At 35.4% G+C, this 20,435-nt stretch overlaps 1 protein-coding gene across 1 annotated transcript in view; it reads left to right on the top strand.

Annotated features, from left to right (window-relative positions):
- Window positions 1–20,435, top strand: part of ADGRG6 (adhesion G protein-coupled receptor G6) — a 133,896-nt gene that overhangs the window by 64,593 nt on the left and 48,868 nt on the right. The window contains exons 4-7 of the mRNA XM_082406053.1: window positions 1,123–1,746; window positions 10,076–10,144; window positions 12,405–12,488; window positions 18,411–18,496. Of these exons, the coding sequence (XP_082262179.1) occupies window positions 1,123–1,746; window positions 10,076–10,144; window positions 12,405–12,488; window positions 18,411–18,496 (863 nt within the window). The remainder of the gene's footprint in view (window positions 1–1,122; window positions 1,747–10,075; window positions 10,145–12,404; window positions 12,489–18,410; window positions 18,497–20,435) is intronic.

Below are 20,435 nucleotides of genomic sequence, written 5' to 3'. Positions count from 1 at the left end.
ATGTTATTACTATAGAGCTATTCTTGGTATGTATTAAAATATATTCAAACTAGTATTCATGTGAAGCCAGTACTGAACAGTATTTCTGGGGAGAGCTACTTCTCTCTCCAATCAGTACATAATGTTTCACAATATCTATAATATTAGCACAGAGCTAAATCCATTGTGTTACCCAATAATTTTACATATGTCACAGAAGGACTAGGCTAAAGCATTTTTATTTTGAATTTATCATGCACATAATTATAGTCATCTCTATTAGTAATCAGTAATAGCTGTATATCGACTATGACACAGATACTGCTCCAGTGCTTTGAGGGTATTAACTTATTCAGTTCTTATTGCCCACCTGTATAATAGGTGCCTTTCCCTATGTTTTATAGACAAGGGGGCTAAAGTAGAGTGCATGCCCAAGGTCACAGGGCACTGTGTGGGAGAGCTGGGCAGGGAGCTCCACTGTCTGCCCTTTAACCACTGCTCTTACCGTCCCTCAGAAACTAGCTCACACGCCCAGACGTAAAAGAAATATAGCTTAAAGTGCCATTTTTGTTTGTTTTTTACCCGACTCCCTCTCCTCAGTGGAATTGTCTTTGCCTTTGATCCTAAAATAGCCTGGTGATGGGGAAGACAAGTAGGATATGGGGTGTCTGAAGGGAAAGGGTAGCACAGGAATGTTTGGGAAGGGTGAAAGTTAATGAAAAATGGAACTATTAGCTATTATGTTTAGAAATTATTTGAAAAGAAACATAGTTTTGAAAATCATAATGTATAAACAGAACTTTCTTGAAACCAGTAGGTTCTTTAATTTTTTTCCCCCCCCTCAGATCAGGGATTTAAAAAAAGAAAAAACCTGTCACCTTGGCAGCTATAACTGGAAGGTTTAGGTGTGAGAGCCAACCGTGATTAGAGTTAAAATGGGTGGGGTTTCTTATTGTTATTGGTATAAGGTACTGGGTTGGTGAAAGAGAGTGGTGGACAGAGAAAGAGGAGAGTGTGGGACGAAGGGTGAGTAAAAGCCAATTAGTAGAGAGTGTGGAGGGGTTGGCTGTATCAGACATTTTGCATCTCATTAGTCCATGTCTGACGTTAACAGGCTTTATCTGTTACTGTGTTTTGTCCTAGTTGCCGTGTCCTTAAGGAATCAAAAGGTCATTTTACCCCAGATGCTAGATACTTACCAGGTATCTCTTGCAAAAAGTGTCTCTATTCCAGAGCTCAGAGCTTTCACACTCTGCTTTGAAGCAACCAAAATTGGCAAGGAAGACAACGAATGGACAGCTTTCTCCTACTCAGATGCATCCTTCACACAATTGCTCAGTTTCGGAAAGACCAAGAATGGCTACTTTCTATCTATTTCTGGCTCAAAATGCTTACTAAACAGTGCGTTACCTGTAAAAGATAAGGAAGACATTTTCACAGAAAGCTTTGAGCAGCTCTGCATCGTTTGGAATAATTCTTTGGGATACGTTGGTGTAAATTTCAAAAGAAACTATGGAGCAGTTTCATGCGATTCTACCATTAGTAAAGTTATTCCTGGGAATGGGAAATTGTTGCTGGGCTCCAATCAAAATGAAATTGCCTCTCTAAAAGGGGACATTTATAACTTTCGACTTTGGAATTTTGCCATGAATTCCAAAATCCTCTTCAACCTCAGCTGCAATGTGAAAGGGAATGTGGTAGACTGGCAAAACGACTTTTGGAATATCCCAACCCTAGCTCTGAAAGCTGAAAGCAACCTCAGCTGTGGTAAGTCTGTGGCATAGTCACTCTTTTTTTTTTTTTTCATTGTTCTATGAATATGTTTGTCAACAAGAAATTATATAGACACACGTATATGTGTGTGATTACCAGCCATACATATTCAATCAAAGCTTTAGTCCTACCATTTTTAAGTTTTTCCTATATCATAAAATATCACGTGGTTTATACCTAATATAAACAATTGTGTACAATTATTGTGTCTCAGATAGAAATGTTAACCCCAGGACTAAAACAAAAGAAATTAATAAGTTACTGTTTTTAATCATGAAGATGATACAGTGAAAAGCTGACCTTTGTCATCCTAGAATGAAATTTCCATAGCATTACTTAAACAACCACCACCTGAAAGAATGGTATTTACTTAGCCAATATTAAAGATTGTCCATTTTATGGAAAATCTTGATAATCAGGAACTATCAATTTTCTTTAACTTTTTTCTCCATTTATTTGAAAATGAGCATTTGTTGTTTGTTAAAAATACTCTTGTCTTTTTGGTTGCTCTTTGGGAGACTTTAAATGTGATATTATTCTGAGTAGCTAACTGCAAAATATTTAGGGAAATAATTCTATGTTACAAAAATTATATGAAAATAAACTTCTATCAGTTATTCTCTGTGTACATAAGTCAATTCTGGAAGTCCTTATTTTACTGTAGGACTGAGTCAAATATAAAAAGTATAAATTTCATTATCAATTTTGAATGTCATATGACTAAATCTAAGGTGTTGATAATGTATATTTTTTTAGTCACAGAGATAACTGTCAATAAAGGAGGGAAAGAAGGGGCTTAATATTCAAAAGTCATTTGTATGTGACTTTGGAGGGAATTCTATCAGAGCTTCATTCCCAATACTTTCAACAAAGTAGGACCCACTGTGAAGACCTGAGGTCACCTGCCCTGTTTCCCTGACCTGCGTTTGCCCTTCCAGCCTGGGGGACTCCTGTCACCTACCCCTCTGTGGGCCACTCATCTCTCCGTGTAGTCCCTGGTGCTCCTGCAGATGGTGGGAGGCAGTTACGTGATGTCGTTTGAGAGGTGTTTCCTTGTGGGTTGTTGGAAAGAGGGTAAACCACAACCCTGTTCCAGGAGACCCTGGAACTTTGTAAGAGTTCGTGGTGTTCCCAGCATCCTCTCATTCTGAGATTAGCTACAGAGAACAACCTTCAGGGACTCCTGAGAAGTCTTTCACTCAGCAAGGAAACTGAGAATATCAAGTGTGTGTGTTTGGTGTGGCATGGGAACAGCGAGGAGAGGACAGTGGTGTACTTCCTACGTTCAGGGTGATTATCTTTAGTCTAGGGACCTGTTTTCATCATATCCTTGGCCATTATTAAAAACTCATAATACAGACTATTTAATATTTGCATTCCTGTGGGTCAATATTTGAGGACTATGACAGCCAAAAGAAAAAAAAGAAAAAAGGATTTGGCTAGTCATATTAATAATGGCAAAATACTTAAATTATACTTAAATTGAATATATATTATGTTCTAGGTACTGTTTTAAGTGCTTTATGCATGGTAACTTATTTCCTACAACATAGATCCCATGATGTAAGTTTTGTTATTAATCCCATTTTGCAGAAAGAGATAAGTAACTTATCCAAGGTCATTTAATTAATAAGTGGCCAAGCCAGGAATTGAAGTCAGAAAGTTCAGTTTTAGAACTGTGTTCTCTTAGACTGTGTTTCAGAATAAGCAGGACTAGAAGATGAGATGTAGTACTAGAGTAGGCGAGTCACTTCTTGCCCAGATGAGGAGTACAAAGGTCCAAGAGCTGTCTCTTCTGGCCAGAAAGCACTGCTGGCCAAAACACTAGCTTTCCCAGGTATTAGCGTGGTATTTGTATTAAACAAAATAAGGTTTCTTCCCTGCAGTGCTTCTTTGGTACCTTAATATAATAAAATGTGAGGGCTGTAGTATACAAGAATTCCTAAACTTATTTTAAGAAATCCTCTAGACCCGGGGTTGGCAAACTAGGATGTTTTTGTAAATAAAGTTTTATTGGAACACAGGCATGCACATGAGGTTTTTTATTGCCTGTGGCTGCCTCTGTGTTACAACTGCAGAGTTGACTGTGAGAGGTGACATGGCCCACCATCCTAAAACATTTACTGTCTGGCCCTTTAAGAGAAAATCTGCCAACCCCTGAAACTAGACCAAAAACATCAAAGGGTCTAGTTTTCTGAAGCACACACTTTGGACAATACTGGAAAAGACCTGCTAGATCTTCTGGGCCAGAGATAATAGACCAGTCCCACCGGGGCTAATTTAGCCCTTAGACATAGGTGGTGGTGGCAGCACTGATTTGTTTTCATTTATTTACATTTGTTCCACGCAATGCTTTTAAATAATGATTTATTTCCAACATTAAAAAATTTGATTTCACATAAAAATGAATGTTTGGATTCTCTGATAAACAAAAAATGAACACTAGTCTAGTGGTTCTGCCTGACCAACGCAGCTTAAGCTAAGTGGTGACCACCCTCTTTGAAGGGGCTTTCCAGGTCCCCTCGGCCCTTAGCACCCTCCTTACTCTCCCCACCCCAGCCCCCGGTAGATTGACTTTGGCCTGGGTAGGCACTCATGTTTGAGAATCCCAATTTAGGCCACGCCTTTCACTTTATAAAGGGCAGGAAACTGAAGCTTAGAAAACACAAGTGGCCGAGGCAGTTGGTGGGCTAAAATTCTTGTCTCCTGTCCCCGTGCCCAGGGGTTATACTTGGGAGTCCTCATATTTTCTTTAACACGGTCTTTAAAGCTCCTTTCCAAGCCTTACGATTACTGGAAAGCATCAGATACGTGCTCGTGGGGCTCAGCCATTGGTAAGTTTTCAAAATGACTTCAATCAAAGGAGTAGCACAAGCTTACAGAGTCAGTGTCTGAGTTCCTTTAACTTTTATAGTCATCTTCTTGACATTCCACAATGACGCTAAACACCCCCATTCCGTACAGTCAGATATCCTGGACTGTGTATCAGGACTAATAACGGGAGAGGGAGTTTCCTGCTGCTTAATCATAAGCTTTGGGAGTTGAAGAACCCAAGTCACTTATTAACTGACAGGAAATACCTGTATCAGAGATTATATCTAAGCTTGTTAGCTAAGCAAAACTTGAATAAGTGAAAAAAAGTATGCTCTATTAACATTTTAACCTTTCCTTTTTTCCAGAACACTGTGGCTTGCTGTTTATGGTAATGGTAATTTCCCAAAACTAATGATCAGTACAGTAGCCAATGGCAAAATAGAATTTCATGCCTAACATTCCATTGGCTTGACAATGTCTGTTAAATATGAGCTTTCATTCCAGAGTCAACTTGTGATAGAAAATGAATAGATTTTCCAAAGGTCTATTGCTAAGTAAATTTTAATATGAAAATAGGATGGTAGAACAGAACTGACTGCATTTAACATTAAAGCATCCTGTCGTTTGTTTCAAATATTAAGTATCCTAACCTTAATAAAATCAATATTTTATTTATAAATGTTTTAGTGATTTCATAATTGGACTTTTGTTTTCCTATGCTGTTCTAAGTATAGTTAGGGAATATACGTAATTAGGAAATTTTCAGCATGTTTTTTTTTTTAATCATGGTTAATCTTGTCAGTCCTTTTCAGAAAGAAATGCTTTATTTAGCAGCAATTCCTTTTCATTTTATATCATCATTCTTTTTCTTAGGACAATTTTATTAAACAATACTGAGTTTTATAACCTCCGTGGATAGACAGTTTCCCTAATGGACTCTTTAATCATAAGTGCAAGTATTTGCCTGCATTATGATTCAAGTTTAGATACTGGCTAATGTCCATCAATTTTCACAAAGTACAGATAGTGCCTTCTATACCAGTTATATTTATTTTACTGATGACTGCTTTTTCCTGAGTGCTACTGTGTAACTCAATGAAGAGTCTAAGTTCAAACAAATTACATTTATTTAACAAGCATTTATTAATCACTTCCATTTATTAACCACCATGGATGTAGAGATAAGACACAGTTCACAAGTACCCAAGTTTGATGTTAATTCTTTTCTAGAAATTTCTGGATTTGGACCGACTGTTGTTTCCCTCTCTGAAATTTTATGCTTAATTACCAAGGCTTCATCAACTCCTGGATTCCTACCCTTTCATTTTCAATTATTGCAGTTTTGTCCCTCACAGCCATAAAACTCTGATTCACTATTGGCTCCTTCCTTTCATTCCTAACAAATTACTGAGTGTAACATTTTTAGATGACTGAATTTTTTTTAAATAATAGAGATGAAATCACTGATCTTTACAAAGGATGTCATTCTTTGAAGATGCCCAAACTCTTTATGAGCATAAATGGCATCCAAAAATAATTTTATTTTAAATATATTTATGAAAAAAAATAAATTCAATTTAGTAACAGCTGCAAAGAAGGAGTTGAAAGGGATTATTATTTGTCTTATTAGTGCAACTCACATGAGAGTTTAGCGCTGTCAACTGTTATTTGGATTGTCATTAAGTTGGGTGTGAGATGGGTTATTTATTGGCTACTCAGTCTTTTTTCATTACAACTTGGGTAAATATTGACTCCTTTCAGTAGCAAGATTTTGGAAGAACAAAAGATAGAGAAGAAAGATTAACAGCTTTACAGCTTTTCATCAACTGCCCTTTCTTAGAGATTACTTTTTTTTTAAGGAAATTTGTCTTTAAATTTTGCAGTTAATATTAAGTGAATACCTTTAAACCTTAAATTTTGCAGTTAATATTAAGTGAATACCTTTAAACCTTAAATACCTTTAAATATTTGGTATCCACAAATATCAGTGAATATACATAGGTCACATTCTGAAAAAAGTTCCTTAATGATAAATATATTAATAGCCAAGACAAAGAATTGTCTCTTTTTCCTTAACAATCTTCTGGTTTGTAAATCTGTCCACCTAGAAAAATTGATGGGGAGAATGACTTTTCTATGCAGATATGCTGAAAATGGAACTGGGTACAAATAAAAAGATTGTGCACATTTTTAATATTTTATGTATTTGTTTCTGTAATTTGGTATATTTGTAATGTAAGTTTTCATTTATCAATATTCCAGACCTTTCTAATTAAATTTGTCACTTGTATTCAAACCATTTTCACTGAAACATGCTTCAAATTTAATTTCTGTTGCTATACTGAATCATCATAAAATAGTGTTCATAAAGTATTTATAAAGCAATGTCAATTTGCTAAACTAAAAGTACCCAAGAAGGAACAACTGATAGTTTAATACTGAGAAGTAAATGTTACAATTTTCCATAACAAGCATATCACATGATGAAATTTAGACTTGCTTACCATACAACGAAACTGATGAAATGTTAAAGAAAATTGTTAAATATCTTACTCTAAATCCTAACTCTCCTGATTTTCTCTCCTTATTTCCACCTCTCAGCTCTTTGATATCTGCAGTGGAAATGTAGTTAGCCTGAAAACTTGCTTTCCCACAATGCTGTCCCCTTATCTCCCTTTGTCTTCCAGAGATATTGTATCAGTGCCGGAAGTGGCCTTAGGAGCCTTTGTCTGCCAACATTGTGTGGAATTTGAGAAGCACAAAAACTCAGTCCAAGGGTCTCCTCTCTTGCATGTTATAGTGGCTGAGATTTCCTCAGTCATTCTGAGTTTTAAAAGCTTTTTAGTTTTCAGAAGTTCCTTACTAAAATATAAATACCTAAATGAGAAGTAAGGTCATGCAAGAAGGGGGCATGATGGGAAGGAATAATGGACAGAAAACATTCAAGATCAAATTCTAGGCTGGCTTCAACTTCTGCCTCCTCACGTGCTCTTTCTCCATAGTACACAGATTAAGTTTTTAATCGGAAACACACACCACCACACCCCCCCTACCCCGCCCGCCCATCTCTGCTTCCTTTCGTAGCCAAGCTTCCTATTTTTGCATTCACTTCTCAAACATTGGAAATCTAGAGTGCATGATTCCCACGCTGCTGAAGAGAATTTCTATAGAGCTCTTGTCAAAATTCCAGTGCAAAGTGAAGGGTCTTCTCAGTCTTTATCATTCTGGACCTTTCTGTATACTTGATGGTGACCACACCCTCCATGAAACTTTGTTCACTTGAATTCTGTAAAATCACCTTCTACAAGAGCTATTTTTGTCTTCTCAAATCTATAGCTTTTTTTTTTTTAATCTGAAACTTAAATATAGGAATATCTATGGTTCCATCAAATCTTCTAGCTCAGGTGATCCCAGACACATCTATAGCTTCTGTGGAGTACTTCCTGGCTAGGCCTCTTACAAAAACATGTACACCGTGTACCAGATGTCACACAGGTACCTCAGCTCCTATTACTGGATGTACTGTTTAGCCCACCCACCCCACCTAAGTTTGCTTTCCTTCCAGTATTTACTATGTCCTTTTATGAGATCATTGTGTACCAATTTCTCAAGTTGGAAACCAGAAAAATTCTTCTATTCTTCCCTTTCTTTCTCTGTTCTTCAGTTAGTCACTAAATAAATCCTATATATTCCATCTTCAAATGTCTTGTATCCATCTCTTTCTGTCTATCCTCACTGTACTTACGATATCAAGCCTGAATTTTTGGTATTATTCATGCTTCTTGTATCGCCTGTCTTTTAGCTAGTTATGGAGCCTCAAATGTGATTGTTTTTAAATTTAAGCCAATTTTCTCACCAAGCTCCCTTTCATTTTTTTCCCATTTACTTCAAGGAAGAGTTCAAAATGTTCACAGTCGTTCATATTGCATTCAATAATTTATTCAGAGGACCCACCTACTATGTGTGTGGGATATGCCATTGGAAGAAAGACACAAAGTCCGGGGACTCATAGTGCCTGCATTCTACAAAGCCCTCCACAAGCTGTCCATCACCTATATATCTGATCATTCCTACCAATTTGCTATAAATGTCCTATTCCAGTGATGCCATGCCATCTGGGTTCCCAGCCCATTTCACTGCCTTCTTGGTATATGTTTCAGTAATTCTGTCTGCTAGTAATAACCATCTCTAGTCTCTTCTCCCCTGATCAGTATAGTGACCACTCATATTTCCGGTTAATCTTTGTAATGGATTTCCTATTCACCCTTCTCACCAAGCTGCTGGTCACATCTTCCTTTTGGCCACTATGCATCTATATCACTCAGAGAACTGTGAAGCCATTTCCCATTCATGCCTCTCTGAGAGCAGAGGCATTGTTTTAAAGCATTCTTCTAGCCTCTGTGTCTCACACACTTTAAACAGTGAGTGAATGTTTATTGGATGAACATGTAAAGGTCTGTGATGAGATCTTCTTGCCAGTTAACATGGCAGGCCTGCTGGAGGCCGCAGGGTTGAGTCTTTCTGAGATAACATGATTCCTTCCTTGGGCCAGCTGCCTGAGGCAATCAAGAATGAAGACACCACGACTCCTGAGATGCTGCTAAATTGCTGGGATGCTTTCTAATTATGCACACAATTAACCTAATTAGACATCTTTTGTTGGCTCATGTACCTGCTCTGCCTTCATGTACCATTCCCACAGGAAAGTTTGGAAAATGTTTAAACATTAGAATGTAGTCACTATTACAGAAATGTTCTTTAAAAATTAAATATATGTGTGTATGTATGTGCATGTATATATATTTGTATTTATTCTTCTGTCTTTATTCATAGTACAATATGCTTTGCGATAAGTTTAGCCTATCTTCCTCAGCCTCAACCTGTTGGTAAAAGTCTGTTAATAGCCAGAGGGAGATTTAGTGCAACAGAGAAAAATCCACTACTCCTACTAGAAAATCAGCTCAAAATTTGTTTACTGCTGAGGATGAGCCAGGCAAAGCTTGAAATAAAAAGACACAGAGACCAATAAGTTTCCAGTCACGGAAACTTATTTCTGGAATTGCAGCTAACATGTGCTAGTGCCTATGAACCAAAAACTTGCATTTTATGAGTGTTAGTAACATCCAAGTTCACTTTTGAAACTTATCTTTGATGTTCTTATTATTTCATTTGTATGAATTTCCACCAAAGCCTTATAATTTATTATGCGAAAAGGCCCTGAACTTTTTATTCACACTTTAAGGGGCAGTAGCACTTATTTTCCTTTCATGTGTGCATGGGGCCAGTAGATGGAGTTAAAGATTTTGAGGGAGATTTCAGTAGCTTGATTTTACATTTGTGGAAATTGATACATAAAGATCTTTAGAGACTTTCTTGATGTTGGAATATTACTGGTGGACTCTTCCAGGGTTGCTCCTATTACACCAACCAGATGATTCATGATATTTTGGGAGGGTTACTATAATTAAATCATAAGTCAAATTTGTACAATCTTTCTTTGTTGATCGAGGTTCCTACCTGATCCCGCTCCCGGCAGCAGAACTAGCCAACTGTGCAGATTTGGGGACCCTTTGCCAAGGTAGGGAGTCAACATCGTCCTCTGGAGTCTCTGTTTCCTACTTGCTATTTTGGAAAATGTAGTTGTCATTGTTTTGAATTTTATCTTTTCACTTGAGAAGCCAGAAACCAGCAAAACCAGAAGAATTTCTGGCTGTGTTTTAGTTGTGTGGGTGTGCAGTGTAGAGAAGGAATGCATTCACACACTGTATGACCACATTTCATAAAGCACTGAGTTTTTTAAATGTGAATGATTATATGCTATTAGGAAAGGTTGACTTCATTTTTTCCCTCGATTTGGTCTCAAGAATATTGTCCAGTATAATATAGCCATACAATATTTTGAAAAAGTATTCATGTTTAAAAAACAAGGGGAAAAATTAAGTTGAATAGTTAGTTGAGACAAGGCCATGAGGCAGTTTATGATGTGCAATGTAACTTCAATATTAAGATGAAAATAGTTTGAATGTATGAATAGTTTGTATGTAAGATAAAAATAGTTTGAACTAATATGAATGTACTTTTATTAATTATTATAACGCATAATGACTATACTATGGTCAGTATATATATTACGTACTGAATGGTTGCATGCTAAATAATCCATAGTCACATAAATTTTAAAATAATAATATATTTTGCTTTAATTTTATCATGCTTCTTCTAATTACCCATGACCCATTTTCATCCATTTAGTCTATTATATATTTCTTTTTGAAGTAGCATTTCTATGTGCCACATTAAGAATCATGACCATGCCTTTTGTAAAGCGGGATCTTTTATTAAGAGGATCATAACATGAAAGTGATGGGGGTTAGAAGTGAGATTGAAGGAATAGAAACCTAAGCTCTCTTCTGTAGCTCCAGTGCGGGAGTAGAGTAGTCAGGGAGAAGGGGTGTAATTCATTATTATCTTTGTTTCCTTTCTGAGACATTATTTCTTGATATTATTATTGATGAATACCCTAAGAAAATAAAGTCATTAAGTAGCTTCTTTCTATGAACTCAGTGTAGTTTTAAAATAGTTATATGAAATAGAAAAAAGCCTTAGTTTTGCTTAATTCAAGGTGTGAAGATTTTTTTTTAATTTTTATTTTGTTTTTTTCTTTTAATCTGAGGTAGGAATGATTCCTTGGGTCAAAGGACTAGATGCCCAGCTTTTTTTCCCCCTATGTCCTAAATGACCAAAAAGCATTTTCATATTCATTGATGTATTTTGCATTAAATAAATATAACTGATTGTTCATAATTTAAAAATATAAAAGACTTTCAAAAAGAATCCCCATTCTTAAGTGTTATATATTACTTTGGAATGGAAAATTATTTTAGTTAAGAATACACATTTTGAATAAGGAATTCAATATTTCCTAAAGAGCCTTCAGAAGGTAAGTCTTTTTATAATCACTGAAATGTTTTAAATTTAGGTAATTTTTTTCTAATTAAGAGAAATACGTAACAAATGGTTATTGTACATAGAAAGGTACATCTTATACAAATATACTCCTAAGGTAAACTAAAGGAAAATTATGTGTATAGTTATTTTACTACTTACATTGTTCCTCCAGAATTTCTTGGAAAGGGTTACATAATGGGTTATAACCCATTACATAAGGGCTTAATCTTTGAGAGTTTTAGTAACATCAGAAGCATAGCCTTGACATACTGTTTTGAAAAGTCCCTCCTGTATGACTTGCCCTTATGAAATCCATTTTATCCATCAGTGTGTAGTAAAGTTTTTGGGATCTTTAGATGATTGATTTCATCTATACATTTCATTCTCTTTTGTTTTTCTTTACATTTACCTTCTCTAGGAGAAGTGCATTTTCCCCTGAGATTTTATTTTGCTAGTCTCAGTATATCAGAAAGACTGACTTTAGATAATTTTCAAGCTGACAGGTGCTGTACAGGCTTCCTTCTCTAACCTTTCTTTTTACAAACTTAGCAGACTGAGTTCTGGATAAGGCTTAGTCATTTGCTGTGTGGTCATCAGCCTCTTGATGGCAAACCTAGATCTAGAATCTAAATGTTCTTTCTCCATTCCCTTTGTGCCGGTTCCAGACTCTTATACAATATGGTATGAAAGGCCATGGGAACAGATTCTTAATGTGCCATAGAAAGCGTTGCTTCATTTTATGCATTATAACCTTGGGACTTGTGTTTAGTGGCAAGAAATGGTTTCCATTCCTCCTCTATATATTTTCATGCATTAACCATAGATTGCTCATCCATATTAACTTTCATGTGCTCCTTGCAAAATTACATCTTTCTCATCTTTATTACCAGCTACTGTAAACTCTCCTAGTACTACACCACCCACTGTCACCACTAACATGCCTGTTACTAATAGAACCGATAAACAAAGGAATGGTAAGAAATCATTATCCTTTATATTTGTAGAATGTCTGACTTGATGAAAAATTGTATTATAAGGGTGGAAGTATCTAATGTTCCAACAAAGTTTCTATTGTTAGAATCAATTGGTACATTTGTACATTTGTAAGACTAGTAAAATAAATATCACTTGACTCCCTTGAGTTCCCCATTCTAATGACCAATGGAATGAGTACGTTTCTAGTGCCACGCTTCTGCACTTTTAGCTAAAATTTCTTTCAAAGGAAGCTTTAAGAGAAAGGCATTAATTTAAAGGAATTAATTTGCATTATACTAGAGATCTGAGAAGAAAAATATTCATCACATTCTGTCAGATTATTCTCTAAGGAAACTAGTTTTTAAAGCATTTTATAATCTCAAAAAACTAAATAATTTTAGTAATTTAATTTCTCACTAAGGCCAACTTTATGTTCAAACATTTGTGACAGCTAAATCATTTTTATATGGTAATACTTTGCTCTCTGTTTTTATTTGTTGAAGAATAATGGTTAGAATGTGATTGTATATCAATTAAATCATAAATCAATTATCGACTGACAAAACTTCAAGTAACTGCCAATACCTCCTGTTTTTTCCCTCTATATATACATGTTTTTGTTTATATTATTTGTAACTTGCAAATATAGCAGTTACATAAGATAAGAAATGAACTGGAGAAATGCCAGGTGAATTGAGTTATTATTTAATCCGCTGCCTATATTAACTACAGTGCATAGGCTTTTCGTAATTCAGAGTGAGTGATTTCAGTTTCTTCTAAAAAAGAGAAATTCCAATCAGGTGACCACACCATTGCTTCAAACACAGTAGTATTCTCAAATATGAGGTATTAGAAACAAAGGAGGGGACTTCCCTGGTGGTGCAGTGGTTAAGAATCCGCCTGCCAATGCGGGGGACACGGGTTCGAGCCCTGGTCCGGGAAGATCCCACAAGTCGTGGAGCAACTAAGCCTGTGTGCCACAGCTACAGAGCCTGTGCTCTAGAGCCCACGAGCCACAACTACTGAGCCTGAGTGCCACAATTACTGAAGCCCACGTCCCTAGAGCTTGTGCTCCGCAACAAGAGAAGCCACCACAATGAGAAGCCAGCATACCACAGCAAAGAGTAGCCCCCACTCGCTGCAACTGGAGAAAGCCCACACGCAGCAATGAAGACCCAACGCAGCCAAAAATAAATAAATTAAAAAAAAAAAAAGAAACAAAGGAATTTTCTCAACCCCAATCATTTAACTTGCAAGGCCAAGACATCTGTAATATATCACCAGGGACCAAAACCCAGAGAAAAGAAACCCACATAGTTCATTTTTTCTTTTGGCTTTGGGGGTTACATCAACTTCCTGTACATTTAAGGACATTTAAATTGGAAGTATGGAATATTTTACATGAAACGTAGATATAAATTTCATTAGGGATATAAAGACATCGATTCAGGGAAGTGTTCATGGTTATTCTGGTAGTTACACCAAGGAGATTTATGATGGAGCAAAAATTCCAACAATCCCCAAGAAAGCAACAACAGCTGAAATTTCCAGTGCATATTTCATATGGACCCCAGCCAGTAGATGGGAATATTATAATTCTGACTAAGTATTTCACTCTTTGTATGAACATACAAAGAGCCTCTGTGGCATTCTCCCTCTAGGACTGGCACATCCTCTGCTGCCCAAGAACGTTTACATGATGCTTCAGAGTCCTTGACTTGGTGGAGTGGAGCTGTATTCACTCAATCATGTCATTTCTGACATTCTTGAAGAGAGCCTTGTTCAGTCCATCTCTCTCTGCGTCATAACCTTCACTGGAGTTTTAACAAAGCAAGCAAATGTTAGAATCAGTTAAAATGGTTTGACTTAGCCACTTTAAAGAAAAAAAAATCTAATTCTAAGATCATTCTTGATAAAAATGTAATCCTAGCACTTAAAAATATTTTAAAATATTTGAAAGTCATCATGTATTAGAAATAGTCTCAGAATTGTGTACTCAAATTTATGTACCATCTGAACAATTTTACCACATCCTTGAACCACCTCTACTATTTATTTAATAGTTTTTTTCCCCTAAATTGACTCACTTTTTTACTTAAACATTTATATTCATATAAATAAATTAATATCACTGTTGTAAAATGAAACCAGTACTACTTGTTTTAAAATAGAAGTGAAAACAAAATAAAAAAAATAAAAATAAAAAAAAAATAAAATAGAAGTGAAAAGTGAAAGTAAATGTAATGAAAACAATGCTGTTGAATTCTCTCTATATCCTATTGCCTTCTCACATCTCAGCACCTAAAGCCTTCATTATCTTTTTAAAAAGAGGGTAACAAAGGGTTAGAGACACACTGTAATTAAGATTTTTTTTCTTTGGTGTAGTCAAATTTGAAATAATTGAAAAGAGAATTTCTTGTTTACCTTGTGAATAAATGGGATTTAGTGTCATGTCCTTGACTATCTAAGGTTATTCACATACTGTCAACAATTTCAAATATACTTTTCTTATTCCTTGGGAAACTGATGTAGTAAGCATTCTCCGGCCTATGATCTGATATATTAGGGAACCCTGTTTTGTTCACTGTAAGAAAGATATACAGCTATCAAATCTGTTATCTACCTTATCTAGTCCTTTAAACTCTGGACTATTAAAGAGATTTACTGAGGTCAATCATGATATGCTGGTGTCAGAAGGGAGAGGGATTGAGATTGTTTGGCAATCAGACATATTTTTTCAGTGTATCAGTCAAATTTATCTTCCTGGCTTTTGTAAAATGTTCCTATCCCCCTGTGTAAAGTTCTTTCTGTTATTTTTCAATAGGATTTTTATCTGATACTTCAGATTATATACTAAGAAAATCTTATCTTCTAAGCTACTTTTCATAAACAGATATTTCAGTATATGAGAGATAATCTAGGTATTCCTACAAATAACCTTTGTGCCTTCTGCATTACATTCCCAAGAAAAGCTCTTGGACTAATCATTGTTTCCATTCCAAATCATATGTTCTATGCTTGAAACATCACTGTACTGCTGCTGAATATTAGACTTTTGTGAGGTTAGCACAAGCAATCCAAGTAAGGAACTAACTTTGTTAGTCCTTATTATTGTTCTAAAAACCTAACTTACAAGTGTAAATTGTATCATTGCTTCTAGTTTCTCACATATGTTTGACTACTCAAAAAAATTCACTCTCAGGATATTTGTGTGCACCCAACAATCAATCTAGCTTTATATGCCAAGTATCTTAAAGAAATCATGTGTGTAGGATGAACAGGACTCCAGTCATATTATAAATGCCACTGTCATACTATAATTGCCACATCACCAGTTCAGAGAAATAATCTTGAATCTAAAATAACATTTGGTTTATATTTTAACATTTATCTTTTCAAATGTATATTTTAAAGCCTACCTTTTCAAACCTATATTTTATACCCTTGAATGGAGAATAAAGTAGTGTCTGTCATTTCTATATCTTTCAAGAAACTCTCAGGAGAGTGTTAAGAAGATAAAAAAAAGGGAAAGATAATTGGAGAAAGATCTACAGACAGGAACATGTTTTGATACCACATCTGTTATGGCAAGCAGTGGTTTCTACTTTGAAGTTTTGTGTGGCTGGACGAGTTATCTAATTGGAAAAAAGTCTATCACAAATTCTTCAGGCTTGGATGTCATTAGTAGGACAATACATCTTTTGAAGTGTCTGGAACATATGAAGATTTGTGAATAGCTTTTCTACTGAGACACAATGTGAGTTGTTACATCTATAGGAGAAGGCAACTTGACTACTAGGAGGACAGGGAAAAGCCTGCATCAGTGTGCCTTAGTTGTGCGTTCTCTGTAATGGCGATGCTTGAGAGAATTATTTTACTGCAGTCCAAAATGTCCCCTCCAGTGGACATTTTATCTTGCTTTGACAATTCATTCTTGGACATTTCTTAGGATTACTTGTTGACTACATTATCCAAAAAGTTTAAATAAGTATAACCAGTAGACACTATTGAATAATTTTGCTAAATATATAAATACCTCATTCTGAGGCTTCTGAAGAGAGACTACTGGAAAATGATCCACAGCACCGGATAATCTCTAACACTTAGGGATAGGTTCTTTGGTATATTCACATATTTTATTTAGCATAAGCAATGTGACTCTAGGGAGAGTCATATATTTATAAACTGATTTAGGCTGACTCTGATATGTAATGTCTTTCTTATTTATAAAAACTGAATTGGGAAAAAAGTGTGGAAATATTTTAAATTTAAAGAAAAACATCTTAAGCGCTTGGATGCTTCCATAAAATTTCAGAAATGTGAATGATTAAAAATACTGATTTTTAGTATTTTGCAGGATTCTCCTGAGAGGGAAGGAATACAACTCCTAACATAAACACATGCTTTAGGTCTCCATCTAGTGGTAGCTTGTCAGTTACTTTATTGGCACCGGGGAACATGCCCAAAATATCCCTCGGATCCTGACATCAATATAGAATCCTGGACTTCTGCAACTTGAATTTCCTCGCGTTCATTCAGAATGTCCATGATTTGATATGATGAGAGTTACAGTGTAAACAGGTTTTTTTTTTGTTTTTTGGTTTGAATTATTATCATTTATTTTAAATATACTCCTGGAATTATTTTTCATTCAGAATACTTTTTAAAGGAACATGAGGTCAGGATCATTAAAATACCTGAAGAGTTTTAGAAGCTGGAATAATAGTATGCATAAATTAAACTAAATATCCTTGGACTTGTACCAATTTCATAGATTTATATTATTACACCTGGGAGTGGCGATTTATTTTAGCGTGAGTTTCTGACCCCTGTAGTGGAAAAACATTCCTTTAGGAGTGTGACTGGAATTGGCATTTTGGTAGATTTGGCAGTTCCCAGAGGCATACTTTTGTACTTTTATCTACTACCTCCCCCAAATCTTCATTAAATCTATTTCGCATTGTTTTAATTATATACTTTTACATTTTCTCTGCATACTTTTCTCATGTTTGTAAGCATGAAGATAGATGATTGATTGACAATAATGAAGAATCAATATTTTTTTCTCTATATAATCTACCATATTTAAAAAGTTCTTTTCTGATTAGCTACTTTTAGTAAGGTACCCTATAGCACACATAGAGAGAGATTTAGTAAACCCTGGCTGGTCAGTTTGACTTTCATTTAAAAAAAAAAGAAAAAAATATATATATATACAGCAGACTACTTTAAAGATTGCACCCTGCCACCCCCCCAAAAAAAGCTGAACCTCCTTCTGACATAAGATTTTCTTTTAAAAGCAAGTGAGTCCAGTTAAAATTCCATCTGCAAATATTCTTTCTTTTTTCCCCCTTTACTTGATACAAATGACTACATTTATAGAATTTTGATTAAAAATCTGGTGAAATACAACTCAATAACTTAGTAGAAGTAATTGCTTTAGTGGAGAGGGGAAAGAGGACAGAGATGATAAGGGGCTGTGGGCCCAAAATATGTGATGCCTGTTCTTTTCCAAATTAAGTTCTGCCCATCATCTTACTCAAGTTTTCACATTCCAAACTATCATTCTTCATAATATAGAAAAAAATGATAATTTTTTGTTACAAGAAATCAAATTGTACCTGAAAAATCACCATTTTACATACAGGAGATAGAATTCTATCGAATTAAAAAATACGAAGAAACATATGCAGGTGATAATTTAGAAGCAATGACTTCATAAGAGTAAACTAAATGATAACTATTTCTTAAAAGTTGCAAAGGTCAATGAGAATGAAGTTAAAATATCTTGTAAATTTTCTGTACCTATGTAGAAGGCGTTTCTTTTAAATTGTATGAAATCATGTCCTTGTAAATGTAAGTTGGTAAGTATATGACTGTAAAATATAATTAATGGACTAAATCTTATTTCCAATGGACAGATGGAATTATTTATAGAATTTTCATAGAAATTCAAAACATCATTCGTCACCCCGAGGTAAAAGTACAGAGCAAGGTGGCCGAATGGGTAAGTGAATTGTAAAATTTCTTTATTGGCGTTAAACCTTTAATCTCTGGAAATCTGGAAAAGACTCTACTGTCTAACTGAATCCACAGAGCATACTGACACATAGATACTATTCATTATAAATGTATGTATAGATATATAAGTGAGATATTGCACTTTTGAATAGAAAGAGAGATACATTTGAATAAGGACAAGAAACTGAGCCTAATAGACTATTATGTCAAATAAGAAAGGTGTCCCACAAATGGAAAAGTATTTTGAGAGGTATATCCATACATTTTCAGCACTTTGTTTTTGTTTTGTTTTTTTAAAGCAGTGAAAGCAGATTTTATTCAGTAACCACTGACAGTAGGAGAACGTGCTGAGCCCCATTCTGATTTGTGCAGATGTGACTGCGGGTTTTAAAGGAACAGTGAGGGTGGAGGGAGGAGGAATGGCAGGGGCTTGAACAGAGTCAGGAAAGTGAAAAATTACAAAAAAGTGGGAGGGGTGGTTGGTCCATAAGAAGCCCTTCTGGGGTTGCTAACTGGTACCTATCGAAGTTAGGCTCCTACCCTCCCACAGAGGCTGGGAGATGGGCCCTATCTTCAGGTGTTGGCTGGAACAAGCAATGAATTAATTCATTTGTTCAGCACTGTTTATAAAATTACATTTCCTATTTTTTTACTTAATTGAGTGTTTGATTCAAAAACCACTAAGTATAAAAAGACATATCATGGGGCTTCCCTGGTGGCGCAGTGGTTGAGAATCTGCCTGCTGATGCAGGGGGCACGGGTTCGAGCCCTGGTCTGGGAAGATCCCACATGCCAGGGAGCAACTAGGCCCGTGAGCCACAACTACTGAGCCTGCCTTTCTGGAGCCTGTGCTCTGCAACAAGAGAGGCCGCGATAGTGAGAGGCCCGCGCACCGCAATGAAGAGTGGCCCCCACTTGCCGCAACTGGAGAAAGCCCTCGCACAAAAATGAAGACCCAACACAGCCAAAAATAAATTAATTAATTAATTTAAAAAAAAAAAGACATATCATGAATATCTTTCACCATCCTTGACACTCATCTGCCTGGAGGCCAACCTCTCTGCACAGAAATCATTGTTAGTTTTTCTTGGGTTTTTCAAGAACTTGCTTGTGAATGTAAAAGAAAATGACTATACATTCTTATTTTTTCCTTTTATATTAAAAGTAGCATATTGCACGCACCATTCCACACTGTACTTATTTTTGTTATTGCCAGATTTGCAATATCAGTACACAGAGACTGTCCTTATCTTTTTTAAAAAAAACAGGGTACAGTATTCCATTATGTGGCTCTCTAGTCATTTATTTAACAAGTTTTCTGCTGATGGATATTTGGGTTATAATTGATTTAACCAGTATTCTTTGGTGAAAATTTTGGTAATTTCCAATTAAAAAAAACCCTAAGCATTTTATTTTCTTATTTTTCTTACAAATACAGCCTAAGGATTAAAAAAATTTTCTTCTTCTCTATAACAATATCAAAAATTTAACTTTCCATAGGTTTCTATTTTTTCTATTATTTTATGTCCTATCTACAGCATACTGTGGGACCGTGTACTGTTTTTATGTACTACTACAGTTCAGACAATTTTTGTGAAAAAAGTCATTTGTCATTTGGGTATACATTCTGAAGTAACAAAAATAGGTTTTCGTACATGGTAGCTGTCTAATAAATGTGTCCTTGGTAGCAAAAGAAAGTTAAACCATACAATGAGAGGTAGTGGTGATAAAACTTTATACATACATATATATGTTTATATGTAGATAGATATTGATATAGATATTTGAAGAATGGTAGGAAAACATAGTCTTATTTTTAAAGGCAAGAAAGGGCTTTACTGAATGAGTATAATCTTGCATCTTGTTTTCTTTCCAGCATTCTTCTCTCTGCTTTTTTAAAGTCAGAATGTTTTCAAAAGTAAACT

The sequence above is a fragment of the Balaenoptera borealis genome (genome assembly GCF_965194805.1).
Source record: "Balaenoptera borealis genome assembly, chromosome: 9".
Lineage (NCBI taxonomy): Eukaryota > Metazoa > Chordata > Mammalia > Artiodactyla > Balaenopteridae > Balaenoptera > Balaenoptera borealis.
The sequence above is the reverse complement of the archived record's forward strand: the minus strand, read 5'-3'. Positions and strand labels throughout refer to the sequence as shown.